The 17,855-nt window shown below is 43.0% G+C and overlaps 1 protein-coding gene across 1 annotated transcript; it reads left to right on the forward strand.

The window, feature by feature from the left end:
• Positions 1–1,340: 1,340 nt before the first annotated feature.
• DHX40 (DEAH-box helicase 40) lies at positions 1,341–16,983 on the forward strand. The gene is made up of 17 exons (XM_065694875.1): positions 1,341–1,555; positions 2,239–2,384; positions 2,715–2,834; positions 4,038–4,268; positions 4,452–4,518; positions 5,092–5,223; positions 6,576–6,675; positions 7,122–7,208; positions 7,695–7,877; positions 8,468–8,548; positions 9,261–9,418; positions 11,506–11,620; positions 11,899–12,007; positions 12,327–12,421; positions 12,956–13,025; positions 13,430–13,658; positions 15,486–16,983. The coding sequence occupies exons 1-17, from the start codon at positions 1,417–1,419 to the stop codon at positions 15,623–15,625; spliced, it is 2,202 nt and encodes a 733-aa protein (XP_065550947.1). The 5' UTR covers positions 1,341–1,416; the 3' UTR covers positions 15,626–16,983.
• The last annotated feature ends 872 nt before the right edge of the window (positions 16,984–17,855 follow it).

Below are 17,855 nucleotides of genomic sequence, written 5' to 3' on the forward strand. Positions count from 1 at the left end.
CGAAGGGCAGAAAAGCAGCTTATCTATCTGCCAGGATTTTACAATGCCAGTTTGTAGGCAGGCCAAACAAACACTTTCAGGTTAGACATACCCGAAGCTGGCAACGTTGAGACTGAGGTAACATTTTCCAAGCTTCAGAGCGCGTTGCAAGTGCTCAGCCCTCACAGTGATGCCTGAGCCTGTAGGTAAATATTCCTCCTATTGTGTCAGAGGTAGAAATTGAGGTGATTGATGGTAACCGGAGTCAGTAGGTGGCCTAAATTCAGTCATGGTATGATGACAAATTCACTGTGTGATTCTTGTCATTGATATATAGCCTGAGTGTGAAACATCAACAGACACAGGGTTTGTAAGGGAAACAAACGTTATGACATACAGACAAGGCACAATGCAAGCACTCTGCTGTAGCAGGAACAGGCATTTCCTAGCTAGGCACACGCTGGGAAGCTGCACTGCCGACTGGCGTAAGTTGAATGTACATCGCTTGCCACCTTCAGGCCTTCCGTGAACTCACAGACATTGCTAGAGAGCTGCGGCCTTTGGTCCGGCCTCAGGCAGCAGAAACCAGCGTCCTCAGCGCGGTACATCACAGAGACGTGTCGTTTTAAGGAGCTGTTTTCCCTCCATCATGTCTCCTCCCCATACCCTGTCGATAGTGAGAGGCTATTTCACCAGTGCAGGGGGAACATCGCCTGCAAGCAGTTTGATCTGGGGCCCACAAGGACATCGGAGACAGAGTCCTCATCGGGGACTGCAGTGACAGGACAAGCGGTGATGGGTTCAAACTGAAACAGGGGGAGCGCAGGTTAAATATAAGGCAGAAGCTCTTCCCTGTGAGGGTGCCGAGGCGCTGGCACAGGGTGCCCAGAGAAGCTGCGGCTGCCCCATCCCTGGCGGTGCTCAAGGCCAGGTTGGACACAGGGGTCCCTGCCCGTGGCAGGGGTTGGGGCTGGAGGAGCTCTAAGGTCCCTTCAACCCAAACCAGGCGGGGGTTCTATGATTTTACACCACGCTCAACTGCACCGGGGCTGGAGGGGCTGAGGTCCTGCGCTTGGGCGAGCCAGAGGCAGCCTAGAGGAAAGGTGCCTCTGGCTTCCTTGCATGGGCAACGTCCCTCAGGAAGGTGCGAGTCCCACTGTGAAAACCCGCAGCAGATTTGGGGCAAAATACAACGATTCTGGCTAAGTGCGCAGAACACCCGCCCTGCGGCTCCAACACGCAACACGCAGCCCGCAGGGCAGGGGTGGCCCGCCTTGAGGGGCGTGGCTTCGTGGGGCGGGGCTTAGGGAGGAGGCAGCATGCGGCTGCGTAAACAGTGATGTCATCACGTGCGGGCTGGCGCCGCTTCCGGGTGTGTTTCCGGGTCGGGCTGTGTTGTACCGGAGCCGGGGGCAGCCCGGGGCCGCCGCAGCCGCCATGGCGGGGGCCAGCTTGCCCATCTGCAGGTACCGCGGGGCACTGGTGGAGGCCGTGCAAGAGCAGCCCTTCCTCATCGTCACCGGCGAGACGGGCAGCGGCAAGAGCACGCAGCTGCCCAAGTACCTCTTCGAGGCAGGTAACGGCCGCGGAGAGGGGAGGCCCTTAAGAGCCCCCTCGGCTCTGCGGCCTCGGCCCCGAGACGTGGGGATGGGCTCAGATACCTGCGGATAACGCGCCTGTCACATCGCGGGGGCGCGGCCTCCGGCTGGGCCGGGCCCTGGCCGTGGCGTCTGGTGGCAAGAGATGACTTGATTGGGGTTGTTCAGCCTGGGGAAGAGAAGGCTCCTGAAAGGGAGACCTGAGAGCAGCTCCAGTGCCTAAAGGGGCTGCAGGGAACCTGGAGAGGGGCTTGGGACAAGGGCCTGTAGGGACAGGCCAAGGGGAATGGCTTGAACCTGCCCGAGGGGGGACTGAGATGAGCTCTTAGGCAGAAGCTCTTCCCTGTGAGGGTGCTGAGGCGCTGGCACAGGGTGCCCAGAGAAGCTGTGGCTGCCCCATCCCTGGCAGTGCTCAAGGTCAGGTTGGACACAGGGGCTTGGAGCAAGCTGCTCCAGTGGAAGGGGTCCCTGCCCGTGTCAGGGGTTGGAGCTGGAGGAGCTTTAAGGCCCCTTCCAACTCAAACCAGTCTGGGATTCTAGGGTTGATTAAACCCTCTAAACAAAATACTCAGGCCATATATGTGTATAATGTTGGTGCTTGTGTATAAACAGACTCTGAGCGGCGCTACTCAATGTCCCTGTTCTCCTATGTCTCCTATAGGCCTTGCCAAGCATGGAGCCATTGGTGTCACCCAGCCCCGGCGCGTTGCCACCATCTCAGTGGCACAGCGGGTGGCCGAGGAGATGGGCTGCTCGCTGGGCAGTGTCGTTGGGTACCAGGTCCGCTTCGATGACTGCACCAGCAAGGTAGGGCTCTGTGTTCCTGGCCCTGTTGTCATGGTGGGGTCAGTGGCTGTGGCATAGGTATGGAGTGGTACAGCCCTATTGCCTCTCCTGGGGCTTTGCACACAGAAGGTCTCAGCCTTGAGAAGCCATCTGTCCAAACTATGGGAAAGCTGCAGTTATATATATCATAGAACACATTTGATTTAATTTTTTGAACACGTTACAAGTAAAACATTTCCAAACACCTGTGATCTCAATGTATGTTGTGGACAAGTGTGTGATCTCTGTAGAAGTATTTGCTTTGAAGTAAAAATTCAGGATAACAGCTGAATGTCTAATTAAACCTTTCAGGATACTGCTATCAAGTATATGACAGATGGCTGCTTACTGAGGCAAATACTGGTAGACCCCCTTCTTAGCAAGTACAGTATCATCATTTTGGATGAAGCCCATGAGCGGAGCCTCAGCACTGTGAGTGTCACCTTATATCTGTCTTTTCCGGTTGCTCTCTCTTTTACTCAGGCCTGCTTATACACTTCTTTCACTTATGCACAGTCACAGAATCATAAAATAGTTTGGGTTGGAAAGGACCTTGGCTGACTTCACATGGTTGTGCTTTAAACTTTGCTGTCCTAAGACCATGGAATTGCTGCTGTGTTCTCTGTTTATTACATGCTGCATAATCTGAAAATGAGATGTGTCGTGTAATCCTGTTGGAATTGTTGTAGCTGTTGTTGCATTTGAAAGCGGTTAAAACTTGGTTGGCTGTTGGATACTTTCCTCAAATTTCCAGGAATTTGAAGCCAGCACAGTGATCGCAGATTTTCTAGAATCCTAATATAAAACACCCCAAGCCACACACAAACAAGCAAACCCCTAAAGCGTCTCTATCACTGTAAAGCCTAATGTTTCTTAGGGTGTGTATGTGCCTGTGCAAAGAGATTAAGGCTTTTGGGTTCACAGAAGTGTCTAGAGTGACCTAAGTACCAAAAGCTATCAAATGTCACTCTAACCCTTCAGTGGCAGGTGAAATGAGACTCAAGTCACTTAGCCCTCAATAGATTATGTTGTGTGTCAAACAGCCTACCAGTTCAGCAAATAATCTGCCAGTCCAGCTGGGGAGAAAGGAAGATGCTTTCTGAATCCCACTTCTGTCCTCAGGCGTCTGAGGGTATTGCAAGTAATTGAGCTAGGGTGATGTAAGAAGTTGCCGCTCCTTCACCTGTATCTAAGAAGATTTTTAATCCAGAGCACTGCAGAGTAAAACAGACTTGCTGAAGTCATAACAATAAATAGTACAGCAAAGGAGGTGCACACTCAGTCAGGTAACGTATGCTGGACAGAGGTGATGACTTAAATGGGTGTTAGGTAACTGCTTGCAAATGGCTTGAGTGTGAGAGTAGAAGAATGAAAACCAAAGGATTTTAAGTTGCACTGATTGTGTTTATAGGCAGTGAGGAGAGCTGGTAAAAAATAGTTATATTCTAGAAACTAATTTGTATGCTTACAAGCCAGCCAGGGGATGTGTAGGTATTCTTCTGAGTGCTTAGGCCCTGCAAATGTGACTTTCTGTCTGCACTATACTAGCTGGATAAAATCAGTCCCTTCCAAGTTCATCAGGCACTTCTAAGTAAACTGGGGCATTAACAGAAGTTATTTCTGGTTTTCTGTCAGGATATTTTATTTGGTTTGCTGAAGAAACTATTTCTACAGAAGAAACCACCAGACAGGAAGATGGCAATGAAGGTGGTGGTGATGTCAGCCACCCTGGAGGTAGACAAGCTCTCGGAGTTCTTTGGACACTGTTCAGTGCTGCATATTCCAGGAAGAAGTTATCCTGTCAAGTCGATATTCTGCAACCTGCTCAGCCCCCGGAACACTGGCAGCCAGGCATATGTTACAGAGGTCTGGCCTGGTTTACTCTGGTTCTCTGTTGTGTTCTTCTGGTATGGTTATCATATGTGAAAGACCACAAGAATTAGCTGCTGTATTGCTGTGTTCTTAGCATCTCTGCAGGTATAAGAAAGAATTAGTACTATGAGTTTTAGAGTGAGATTCCAGCTGTTACTGACTTATTTGTTGTTTCAGGCTGTAAAAGTGACATTGGATATCCACTTAAATGAACCAGAAGGTGACATCTTGGTTTTTCTGACAGGTGAGAATTTTTCTTTCAACAACTGATGGCCATTCCAGGTGAAGCATGACACTGCCAGCAAAAACCAAAAAGACAGTCCTTCCCAATTACTGTCTAGTTTGTCTCAGAGCAGTAAGCAGAGAAGGGAAAGTTGCAGATTGACACACAGAGTCCTGTGAAGTGACAGTTTTCAGAGTATGTTTAGGTATATCCATGTCTATGAGGTCAGATAAGAAGACATTAACTTAAAAATCCTTTCTTCCTATGCCAAATTTACTCTGTGTCATCCATGTTGTCTATCTTATTTTCTTGCTAATTCAGGAAGGGAAAATTCCTTTAGCTGCAAAGCCCTATATCAGCGTATGGGCTAGGCACTTACTCATTCATCTTTTAAGAAAAAGCCTTGGTGAGAGGTACCATGGTAGGACTGGATGTCACCTCCTTATCTAACTCTCATAAATAGTCCTTCGTTCTTGTAATTGTATTGATGATTCTTGTAATATTGGCAAAACAATCTTGTTTCAAGATGCTGCAAACTAGGAAGGCAGAGTTGCAGCTACATAAGGTGTTTTAATGCTCTTATATGTTTTTTAGGTCAAATTGAGATAGAAAGAGCTTGTGACTTACTTTTCAAGAAAGCAGAATCTATTGATTACCGGTATGAAGTACATGATCGATCTATTGAAGGCCTGCTTATCTTACCGTTATATGGGTCAATGTCAACAGGTCAGTGCATGACATCATATGGAACTTGATACCCATACGTGTCAACTGCAAGAGTTGTTATAAATAGTATCCTAATAAAGTATTTATTTTGTAATTGGGGAAAAAATGGCATTCATTAACCCATTTGTTGCAGTACTGTAGCACTATGGGGTTTTTTGTCGTGTTCATAAACTTACCAAACTTTAGCCTTCTGTGTACTGGCACAGAATCCTCCAGATAAAATTTATATCCACTGTAAGTGGCATTGAGGTCTCCAGCTTAGAAAGGGATATTGTGTAACTAAAACTTCAGATGTCTTATTTAGGCACATTTTATTTTATATGGAAAAGATATTGCCAGTAGGTTTTTTGTGATGAGAGTAGACCTGTAGGGGAAGATAGTAGTTGTGTGTCACACAATCCAAGAAAGTACAGGTTATCAGAATGAGTCTGTTTTATTTGGCAGCAATACCACAGTTGGTTTCAAAGAGTTAAAGACAAAGGCCTTTTGACCTTTACTGAACACAGACACTGTGTTTTCAGATGAACTTTAGTGTGGTGTTTAAATGTGTGGGTGTGGTATGTAGAATGCCAAGAAGTTGAATAAGTGTTCAAAAGAGCAGGACAACAGTTTTCATGTGGAAGTACTGCTGAGAGGAAAAAACTGGTAATGATCAGCAGAGAGGGAGCAAAACTTTTACCTTGAATGAGCAAAATGAAAAGTTGCATAAAAGAAAGGTAGAGCTTCTTCCTTACTCCATGATAGGTGTTGGATTCCTGACTGGGAGTGATATTTTGTTTGTTCATTTAGCGGCAGTTTCTAAGAGGCTGTTGTATTTGAATATTTTTAGATGCACAAGAGAAATTTTTAATTAAAGAGGTTTTTATATTTAAGTATTGTGAGTGAGAAAATTTCAGGGGAAAGCTGAATTTCCACTTCCCCTTTTTTGTTCTTTGGAAAGGTAAATGAATTAATAGAAACTGCACATGCTGCTTCGTTACATGACTTGCTGGAAACATGGAGGGTTTAACTGAATCCTCATCTTCACTTGCTCTGATTGTTAAAGACCTTCAAATCCTTTATGAAGATTCTATTAAGACCATCTTGTTTGTTTTTCCTAGCTCTGGGTTAGGAGAGTTGGCCTTTTTTGATCTCAAAATCTTGATTTTGCAAGAAGTGAAGAAGATATTATTTGATTTCTGGTATATGCTAAAGTAGAACCAAATCTGTATTTTAGAATGTTGTGTGATTCACTTTCTGATTTTATTCAACTGACTTTCACTAAGCATTTGAGTTTGCACAGCGTTAGAGAGACGGTTTGAAATCAGCACATTGTAACGTAACGTTCTTTAACTGACCAACTGTCATTTTAGATCAACAGAAAAGAATATTTTTGCCAGCTCCCAGAGCCATTAGAAAATGTGTGGTATCGACAAACATTGCTGCAACATCTCTGACGATTGAAGGAGTCAGGTACCGTTTCCTATTCTTCCTAAAAGCTGTAACAGGGAATTCGGAAAGTTCTACTAAATTTGAAAAGCCATGTCTGAATTCCTTCCACTACTAGACCTGCCCAATGATTACCTGCTACTTTTTTTTGTTTATGTAGTGGATAATAAAACCCTTGATGGTATTATGTAGACTTACAGATGGCTAATATTGTTGGACCCTAATATGAAACCAAATCTCAGCTCCTTTAAATGAACATAGTCTCCTTGGGTGCTGGGAGGTGTTGTTTGTAACATCCTATAGACTGAACCATTGCAGGGCTGCAGCTGAACAGCAAAGTGCAACAACCTGTTTGCAGCAATTGTAGGGTAAATGTGTTCTCGCTTTGATTACATGCATGTGGCAGTTACCTGTCTGTCTCCTGAGACTTCTGTTGTTTTTTCCTCTGACAGAGTATGAATCTTTTTCAGATATGTAGTAGATAGTGGATTTGTGAAGCAGTTGAATCATAACCCCCGAGTTGGCTTGGACATACTGGAGGTGGTTCCCATTTCAAAGTAAGTTTTAAAAAGGTCACGTGTTTGGTGCTTCTCAGAGTTGCTCTGACAGTACAGTGTGTTGGATGATCTCTAAAATAAAAAAGGGGTGTGGGGTGGCTTTGAGGCTCCATAATTTAAAGCCTTCTTGTTTGCTGCTAAGCAGAAAGCAGTTTGGGACACAAAATTTTCTGTAAGTTACAGGCAGTAAGAAGGAATTGACAATGCATTGTCTGTAGTCTGAACAGTGGCTCACACGTTATCCTCTGTTTGCTGAACACAACAGTCTGATTCAGAGAAGCTTAAAAAAATCTTCCCTTGTACAGAAATGCTTCTTCATGCTGCTAGTTCTTGTATAGCTGGAGTTCTCAGTTGCTGCACAGTGTAATATATCTTCCATCTGCAAGTATAGAAATTGCTATTAGTGTCTCATAGTTACAGTGTGCTGCTTTGAATAACAGAAGGGATCAAGAGTTTGGTTTTTTTCCCTGCTTTTCTGTTTGGAAGGAGCGAAGCAAAGCAACGAGCTGGCCGAGCTGGCAGGACATCATCTGGAAAGAGCTATCGGCTGTACAGCAAAGAATTCTGGGAGCAGTGCATGCCTGACCACACTGTGCCAGAGATCAAGAGAACCAGTCTGACATCTGTCATCCTGACCTTGAAGTGCCTTTCTGTGCATGATGTCATAAGGTAACCTCCATGGAGGGGGGATTAACATTTTCCTCCTGTCATGGAGGGGGGATTAACATTTTCTTCCTGTCAGCAGCAAGGCAGCACAGGCTCCAACAGCCTGTTGGCAGGAGGCAGGATTGTCTCTGGCCAACTGTGGCACTTGGATGCAATCAGCTTTTCTGCTGTTCTCCCTAGTCGTTAGTGTCAGATTGGATCCTGAGCTCAAGTTCAGCTTGAGGTTCTGCTAAAACTAGCTCCTTCTCTCCAAAATTAAATAGTTAATAGTGTTCCTTTAAAATACCCATGTTTTATATCCCAAAAGCTTCGTCTCTGTGAAGTTGTTTAATTTTAGACTCATGCACATGCAGAGAATGCAGTTCGTCTTTGCAAGTGCCATGCTGGGATTTGTCATTGTAATTCTTTAGCTTGAGGCTGTACATGGAGTTACATGCCCATATGCCGAAGATGCTTATGTGCACTTGGGTCACAAACCTGTACTGGAAGTTTAAAACAATATTTTAAGGAATATGAAAACTAACAAAGCTTTTCTGAGTCTGAACAGTGAGATTGTTTTATTTTCTGTTTTTCAATCTTACTTTTTACTGTAGATTTCCCTATTTGGACTGCCCTGAAGAAAGGCATATTTTAGAAGCTCTCAAAGAACTTTACCAGTGTGATGCTATTGACAGGTAAAAAAGGGGTGTAGTCTGTACAAGAATTTAATCGTTTAACTGGTGCTAGGGAGTTGTTCATGTGGATTAAAGTACTTCCCCCAGCAGTAGAATATGTTTCCTTATTAGACCAGGAAGTTAACAGCTCTGTTTTAATATACTGCCTGTAAAATTAGGGTTAGAGTCTGGCTTAGGACTTGGGAGGTACAGAATAACTTCTCCACATTGTCCTGGAGTTCCTGAGTGACCTCAGACAAATTACCTCAGCTCTGTGTGCTGGAGTTCCTGACAGCAGATCCCAGACTGCTGTGATGGAGGTACTTAGACACTAGCTGTGAAGCCCATCCAAGAGCACAGGACAGGAAGTGAGATCTTATCCTAAGCTTCCAGGAATTCTTCTTGGGGGAAAAAAAATAAATAAATTAAACCCCTCTTAATCTTAAGCATCTGATAAACTTACAGAGCTGGGTTTGCCTGCCATGGAGCAGGTATAAGGAAGCTGGAGAAAGGTGAAACATTCTTCTGCTAGTGACATTTGCTTCATGTCTCCAGCACCTACCTGGGCACACACAGACTGCGGTGTTGCAACAGTCCAGAGGGAAATGCTTTTTTCGTGCTCTTTATCAGTATATGGTGGCTAGCATTGTGTGTGCATGTTCTGATTTATGTTTAAACACAGTTTTGTTGAATTTGGTATTTGAATCTTTCTTTTTTTTTTTCCTGGGATAAGGAGAGGCCATGTGACAAGACTGGGTGAATTCCTGGTGCAGTTTCCCCTCCCTCCCAACCTGACCTGTGCTGTCATAAAAGCTGCTTCTCTTGACTGTGAAGACCTGCTGCTTCCCATAGCAGCCATGTTGTCTGTGGAAAATGTCTTTATTCGTCCAGGTAGGAAGCCCCATATCCCAAAGCACAGCCTTGGTTGGGGGGGAATTCTGCTTGGACAGGGACATCTCTGTCCAACCAGGCAATGGTCAGGAGACCTGCAGCTTCCCCCTTGGTAGTTTTTGGTGCTAATAGTTTATGAGGCCACAATATCTTATAGGTGTATCTCAAGGTTATAAAGCACGTACTGATTCTGTATTTTGAACAATGGTAGCACAAGCCTTTACTTCAGTGTAAGGATACTCTTGCCAAGGAGCAAGTGTGTTTCAGCTGGGCCCAACACTGGTGAGAGACATTAAATGAATGCTTTAAACAACACTTGTGTTACAGTGTGAGGAAGGGTCTTGTCTCCCACAGTACATTGTAGAGAAGAATGGTAAGATTAGAACAAGCACATGATGGTACTTTGCCCGAATGCTTTTATAGCTTTCTGTAGTCTTGGAGTCAGGGCACATTGGACACTAGGAACTGGACAACAGCTGTTCCAATGACTTCAAAATAGCATGGAATTGGGTTGCATTTGTCCTAAGGCTGTGAGCTGTAAAGCAACATATGGGTGAATGGATTGCTGAGAGGTTGTAAGGAGGGGAACTGTGTCACAGGAGGGAAAGAAAAAGAAAACCCACCAAAAAACCAACACCCCCCCCCAACCCCACGAGAAAACACCACCAAACCCCTCCAGAAATCCAAACTGCACTACAGCAGATGTTTTGCTGTTGGTCTAAGTACAGACAACAGGGACTGATTAATGTTCTTAACAAATGGGGTTGCTGCCTCTGAATTGACTTCTCTGTTGAATAACTCTGTTTAACCAAATAAACCTGTGAAGTTACTGTGAGAAGCTCAGCACTGACTCAATTTCTAGTGTTTTTCTAGATGGAAAATGTAATTCTGCTGTGGTTCCAATCTAGCACCTCTCACTAGTGCTAAACTCACTCTCTTATTTCCTCCTTCCTACCTTCTTTCCCTTACTGTCTGCCTCCCTCTTTCCCCTTCAATGTGCTACATATAGTCTTTATAGGTAGCATAGCCTTCATGGAGACCTTTGTCCTTTCTAGTCACTCATTGGCTTTTGTCCAGTTATCTCTGTAGTCTATTAACTGTGCCCATTAGTGCAACAGCTAAATACACTGCTGGCAGTACTGATAGCCTGGATTCTGCTCTGGGGTCTTTGCCATTCCCACAAATGTGCATTTGCTTTCCCATCCTCCATCTGGCAGTATGCCCTTGTTATCTGTTCAGCTGGCTAACGCACAGCATGCTCGTTACTCTCCAGCAACCCTGTACATTAGGACCCAGACACAGAGACTCCCATCCTGAAGGCACTTGCTCATGTGCAATATGTATATGAAAAGGCTTTCTTAATTTGTCAGTGTTATTTTTAATACCCACAAACTTCTGGCATTGTCTGCAGGACAGCAGCAACAGTATGCATTTGCCTTTGCAGCCATATCCCTCTCTGCTAAGAGGAATGGGTTGTTCTGGGGATAAAATTCTTCTGGTATTTAAAACTTGAAGTAACACTTTGGAAATGTTGCTTTTGCCTGGTACATTCCCAGTATTTAGTGAAGGTAAATTCCCACTAAACTCACAGATTGCATTTTTAATAATCTCTTATTTACTTAAGATTTCCATTACTGTGTCACTTGAGTACGAGGACAAATAGATCAGACTGTGCTTTGATGGGGTGGTTTCAACGGTCTTGTTTTTCTCTCAGGACAAAACTTTCACTTGACCCCTGTGAGCTGTTTGTTTCAGGTCACTGTTCTGACATCTTTCCATGTCAACATCTGAATTGATTGTAAGAGAGAAATACGTAGAATGTTTCTTTCTGAGAGACTGGAATTCTTCACCTCTAGTGCTGAGTGATGAAATTAATCACAGATTTATTAGCATATACCGGTTCTTGTTCGGTAGTAGTAGAAGGAGGAAGAACTGTAAATGCAGCTGCAGAGGAGAGACAGATACAAAAGTAACATGAAAAGAGCCAAGGCTGTCAAACACACTTTGGAGGAGTGCTAATAGAAAATTAAGTAGGGGTGATAAATAAAAATGACTTCGCTAACATGAGATGTAACTTACTTCCTTAGGTGATCCTCGGAAACAAAAGGAGGCTGAGCTTCAACACCAGGAACTTTCCTCACAAGTAGGAGGATGCAATGACTTTGCAACCCTCTTAAATATTTTTGAACAGTGCAAAGCAAGGTATAACACGATTCCTTACATTAGGTGGTTTACGCATTGCTCATTACTCCCAGCTGCTGATGGTTTTTAGATTATATTTTGTATGTGTATGTACTCATACCTAATTGCAGATTTATTCATTATTGTGATCTGTAAGCTCTGTCAAGACACTATTTAAACAAACAAAGTATCTGGCTGTGTAAGTTGCCTTCTTTGTAAGACCATAACAAAAATAGAGGCAACTTTCTGCCTGCAGCTGACAAAGGGCTTCTTTATAATGCAAGTATTTCTGTTCTCAGCAAGTCTCCTTCGGCTTGGTGCCAGAAATACTGGATCCACTGGAGAGCTTTAAAATCTGCTTTTAGTGTGGAAAAACAGCTTCGAGAAATAATCAGTAAACTGAAACAGGTAAAAATTTAATTTTTTTAGTATCACTGAGTCGTATAAGTTTATATTTAAGACACGTACTGGACTACTGAGCCTTTGCCAGATGGTTGCTGTCTTTTTCCAGTAGAAACTAATCCATTTAAATATTTATTAGAGCATCCTTCTTGTAGCTTCTGTAACTAACAGATATGATGCTGGTAACAAGCAAAAAGAGGGTTTTTCTCCTTTCCATGTGGTTTCTGTATGGTGATAAACCCGAAGTTTAAAATCCATGGGATGGAAGGAGTATAGCCACTTTTTGTTTAGGAAAGATCCTAATTCACATTTTTTGTTTACATAGCTGCCAGACTTCCCTAAAGAGACATTTGAAGGTTCCAAAACTGAAATACTAAGAAGATGTCTATGTGCAGGATACTTTATTAATGTAGCCAGGAGGTAAGTAACGAAATCTGGAGAATTGAGTGGAAAAGATATTATGCATATTCTTTAAAAGTGTACCTGCATATTGGAACAGAATAGTAAGGCTGTGTGATGTTAAAAGCAGCAATTGCAGCTGAAGGTGGTGTTTCTGCACAGGGCTGGATGCCTGGTGGGTACACTGCTTTTCACTCTCATTACATTCTTGGAATAGTAGTTTTTTCTGTCTGTGAAATGAGCTTGCAAGGTGATGAGTAGTTCCAGATATGAAACTAACGGTCTTGGAAATCTCCAGTAATCATGGCTGTCAATTCCAGTCTCAATTACAAGCCCTGTTTATTATTGCGTTATGTTGCAGTGTTTCAGCAGTAAATTAGACTGTTATATTTTATTTCTCCTTTTTTTGCAGTTTATTTCTGGAAGGCTCTTTCTCTGCTATGTATTTGAGTATTTTCTTCTATACTGCTGCTGATATGCTTAGTTTAGTGCTGCTGTCTAATCATGTTTCATCATTTTTAATTTGGTTTTTTTTTTTTTCCCCAAACCTTTCAGATCTGCAGCCAAGACATTCTGCACTATGGATGGACATGGCAGCATAGTCTATATCCACCCTTCATCTACAGTAAGTTACCAAAGCTTGTTAATAAAATGGGAAAGGCTATATAAAAGGATTAAGAGACAGGTCCCTGCGAACACTTGCTCTTCTGTTTGGTTTGTCCTGACTTACGGCCAGGAGAAGCATCAGTGTTCATCTTGAGAGTGAGGAAAAGCCTCACTTCTTCAAATTTAATAAATGTTTGTCTTATGAAACGAGTGTGACATATGCTGAGGTTTTTTTTCTCTGGCTCTTTGGAATTCTTGAGCAGTTTTAAGGAAGTCTATATGCCTTAATTTCCCTGTCTGAACGTTTAGGGTAACATCAGCTTTCTCTCATTCTTGCCTCTGCATTGGAAGATATTCCAATGGAGGGTGCTTTACAAATAAAAGTTCTTTTACCAGTTCTGAAATAATCTTCTAATTTTTCAGCTATACAACCAGGAGACTCTCCTCGAGTGGATCATCTTCCATGATGTCACAGTGACATCCAAAATCTATGTCCGGACAGTATGTCCTGTTCGCTATGAATGGGTCAAAGACTTGTTGCCCAGATTGCATCAGATTGATGCGTATGAACTGAGCAGTGTGGCACGGGAAGAAGTAACTGAAGAGGAAATAACCAAGTGGAAAAATAAGGAGGACCTTAAGAGGCAGTATGGTAAGTGCACTACTACTCCATACCTATGGCATGTATAGTTTCCTTGGTTGTTTTGGACGTGTGTGTATATTACGCTACTGAATGCATTCAGTATTAATCTGGATGTACTTAACATATTTGATACGTGTATATCTAGCTGGTTTTGTGTCTTACTACACCTCTGCAATCCTTATTTCCCTGCCTCTGCAGTGCAGGGGTGTATTTTGCTTACTGGTTCTTATCATGCTCCCCCCTTCTTCTGGTTTACTGTAGTTGGCAGGAACAGAACTTTAACACAGAGTTGAATAAAAGCATTTTGAGTGTGACCATTATTTAAGTTTGTGAAGGGTATCTAGCCATAGATACCCAAAATAATACGGTCCTGAGAGACAGAAGTTCTAAGGGCTATGGGGCGGTGGCAGGAATTAAAAAAAACCAACCCCAAACCCACACCAAACAAAAAACCTAGAGAAAAGTGTCACATTTTGGTGAATGTCTCATTCTGACAAGGAACTTAATGCCATATGTTTAAATAGCCAGTTTTAATTAAAACTGATGCCTGCTAACTGATGTGGCTGCTTGACATTCTTTGAATTCTTCTGTCAGCAGGTTTCACCAGGCAGCCAAGTATTCAAAGGACCTCTTTACTCCTGAGATGACCCTTTCAAAACATTGATTGAGTGTACAGTACAGGCACTGGCTGTAGAAATTCTCTTGTTTTCTTAACAATACAAAAAATGTAGACTCCTGCACTCAGCCCACTGTCTCTTTCTGTCCTGCATTATTGTATAAAACAGCTATTTTAAATGCTAAAAACATGAATTGGATTTGTTTATAATTTTTCTGGAAAGTATATTTGTATTATTGGATAATGCAGAGGAGCCTCATCTATTTTGCTAAAGCCCAAGGAGCTGAGGTTTGGTTCTTTTTGTCCCCCTTAACGTTTTCACTTCATCAGGCAATTGTAAATTAATTTGAGCTTAGTATTGACTTTACAGATGTTGTATTTCTGGGAGCTTCATTATAGATAGGTGGCTGAATAGCTGCCAAAGGCTTCATTAGTGCCCAATGGAAGGAAGGGCTGTAGCATGAGCCGAATTATTATTTGACTTCAAAACAGAATTAATTACAAATACTCCAATAATGAATGCTGATTAAAGCTCCTTCCTCGTATTGAAGAAACTGGTGCCCAGCCCCAGAGCCTTGGGAACAGACTGCAGTAACTGCTTTATCCACACAATATTTATGCACTTAGAGTCTTTGAATGATTTTTTTTTTTTTTTTTTTTAGTATTATCATTATTGTAAATTTTATTTTTAACTGAAAATATTTCCTGCTTTTCTTCTGGGAGAAGCACTCCCAAGGTCTCAGCTCAGGGGGAGTGCATTTCTAATGGTGTGTGATCTGGATTATTGGCTTTTCCCACTCCTTTATCTGTATGTTATCCTTTCCCTTCCTCCTGCCTCTGGAAATTTATACAGATAGTGCTCTCTTTCTCCTGCCTAAACATCAGTCTGAGATATGTAATTTAGAGGAGAAACAGGTGCATAGGACACAAGATGCATTGTATTTCTTTCAATAGAAAGCAAGAGATCTGTTTGGGGATGAGATGAGCCTAGCTGCAAATTGCCATGGGAATTAAGGCATGATTTTATTTTTCACTTTTTTCCCTTTCCCGCTGAGGTACAGTCTGTCCTCTCTGGAATTCATTCAAATGACTGACTGGGACTTGAAAAACATAGGAGATTCTGCTGGGGGGCTTGGGTATTTTACAGATAGTAGGAATTGTAATGCTGGGGTTTAGTTTGACACAAAAGAGTGTATTTCTCTCTCTTTTTGTCCCTCCAGAAGGAGTCATGGACAACTCTGTAAAGAAGATGGAGAGAAGGAATGATGATCAGTCAATATCAGATGCCCGAGCTCGCTACCTTGAGAGAAAGCAGCAAAAAGCACAGGGTTTAAGTGGCCCATTGAAAGAAATGGGGTAATACTTGTGGCTGCTCTGCTTCCACTAGGAGGAAAAGCAGTTTGGTGCAGTTGTTCTGGGTACGTTTGCATAATGCAAAATGTCTAACCAGAATGAAGGAAAGTTTCTGCTTTGTGGTAAGTTTGAGTGCCGAAGCATAAAACAATCTTCCTTTGCTGCATCCAGCAAGGAAAAATTACCAAGGTGAATTTTGTTGCTACATGTCACTGGCAACAAGTTAGTGGCCTCAAGTGCCCACCCCCTCAATGGGAATGAAGACCTGGTACTTAGTATGGGGCCAATTCTGTAGCATTTAATTGACTTAGAAAGGTCTTGGTGGTCTCACTGCTGTTAATAATAAAATTTTCTTAAAGGTTTAAGGAATGGAAATGCTACTTTTATCCATTTTACTTTGTATGATTGTGGCTATACAATCTTCATACTCCTACATGTTTCCCTGAGCAGTGTATGAAGTGCTCTTTTAATGATAGAACTATCATGATCTAAATTCTAAAGGACATTTGACACCAATGTTCTCTTGCAGACAGTGTTGTTCCTACTCTATTGTGCTGTACCATGTACAGTGATGTTTCTGGGTGAAGATGTCTTTGGATGCAAAGTATTTTGTAGATGGTTTCACATTCTTGCTAACAATGCATAATTTTTGTCAGGAATGACTTAGCACTGTGTATTTTCCATTTGGCAAAAAACCCCACAACAATCCAGCAGTCAGTCCAGTACTTAGCAGTCAGTCCAGTACTAGGTCCTGCAGGCCTGCTGCCCAGTAGGCTGATTTTATGAATTTGATGAGTGTGTTATTTTCAAAATGTATGCATTTTGGTCTGCAGATGTGTGGAATTTGTATTTTCAAATGTGTAGAAAATACCCAGGGAAAATACTAGCTTTATTCCTCAATTCAGGTATATAAAAAACAAAGAGCTGTGTTGCTTTGTCATCATAAAATCTGTTTCCTTCTCAGTAAAGAGGTCACATTAATCTTAAAATGTTCTAATGCTCTGGTGTGGAGCTTGTCTTGCTATTTTTCCATTTGTACTAATTCACATTTCATATGAGAGTTTCAAAAAACCTGGAAAAACTTACTGTCATTTTTCATGCCTCATTTGTGTGCACTGTTTGTCACCTTTAGTTGCTTTTCAGGTAACTAGCTTACACTGCTAAAGTTGTAAGCAAGCCTTAGCATTTGGTGTAAAACATTAAGCATTCCACCTCTGTACTGTGCAGGCTGTAGCTGATCATAAACTCTAGAACCACCTTGGGATTCTCTTCTGGGGAATATGAAGATATTACTCTTCACAAGGAAGGTAGATCTGGTAATTGTTCCTCTTTCTGTGATTGTACCTATTAAAGTGAAAAAGCTGAGGCTGGTCTGTGTACTTGCCAAACCTCGTGAAGAAGGTGTGATTCACAACTCCAAGAGCTGGAGAGGCTGCAGTGTTTACTGCCAGTTCCCTGCAGGGTCAAGTGCTGCTGTCAGCTAAGAGGCTCAACTTGAGCAACACCGCAATTGTCAACGGCCATGGGAGGAGCAGACAGCAATGCCAGTGGCTGCTCCGTGTTTCAGAGCATACAGAGCATAGAAGCAGCAGGGAGGTTAATGCCCTTCTGTTTCCTAAGGGGATGAGGGAATCAATTATTCCTGGTTGCGATCAATCTCTGTAGGAAGTTGCATGTTTACAGTTCCTCTTCCATTAGGCTGTTTATCCAGGTTCAGATGGAAAAGGGGTTTGTTCTTCCATGCTATTGCTCAGGCTCTGCATTTGAGAAGCCAGCTCTTTGCTGTGACTAAATGCAGTCTGAATTTTGCCGTTTATGTTTGCAATGGTGTAGCCCCTAGCAAGTCAGATGGTATCTGTACTACAAACGGTGTCTGAGTTTAGGAGCTAGAATGCCCGCTCGTGCTTGGGGCTGTGCATCTCTTGGCAGATCCTGATTTTTGTTTGGTTTGGTTAGTTGGTTTTGGTTTGTTTGGAGTTTTTTTTACTTAATCTGGAGGGAGGTTCCCGTCCTCCTTCCAGGGCAGCACAGAGTATCCTGGGCCGCATCTAAAGGAGCGTGACCAGCAGGTCAAAAGAGGTGATCGTGCCCCTCTACTCTGCTCTTGTGAGACCTCACCTGGAGCATTGTGTGCAGTTCTGGTGTCCTCAACATAAAAAGGACATGGAACTGCTGGAACAAGTCCAGGGGAGGCCACGAGGATGATCAGGGGCTGGAGCACCTCCCGTATGAAGACA

Source organism: Lathamus discolor, chromosome 14 (assembly GCF_037157495.1).
Source record: "Lathamus discolor isolate bLatDis1 chromosome 14, bLatDis1.hap1, whole genome shotgun sequence".
NCBI classification, from domain to species: Eukaryota; Metazoa; Chordata; class Aves; order Psittaciformes; family Psittacidae; genus Lathamus; species Lathamus discolor.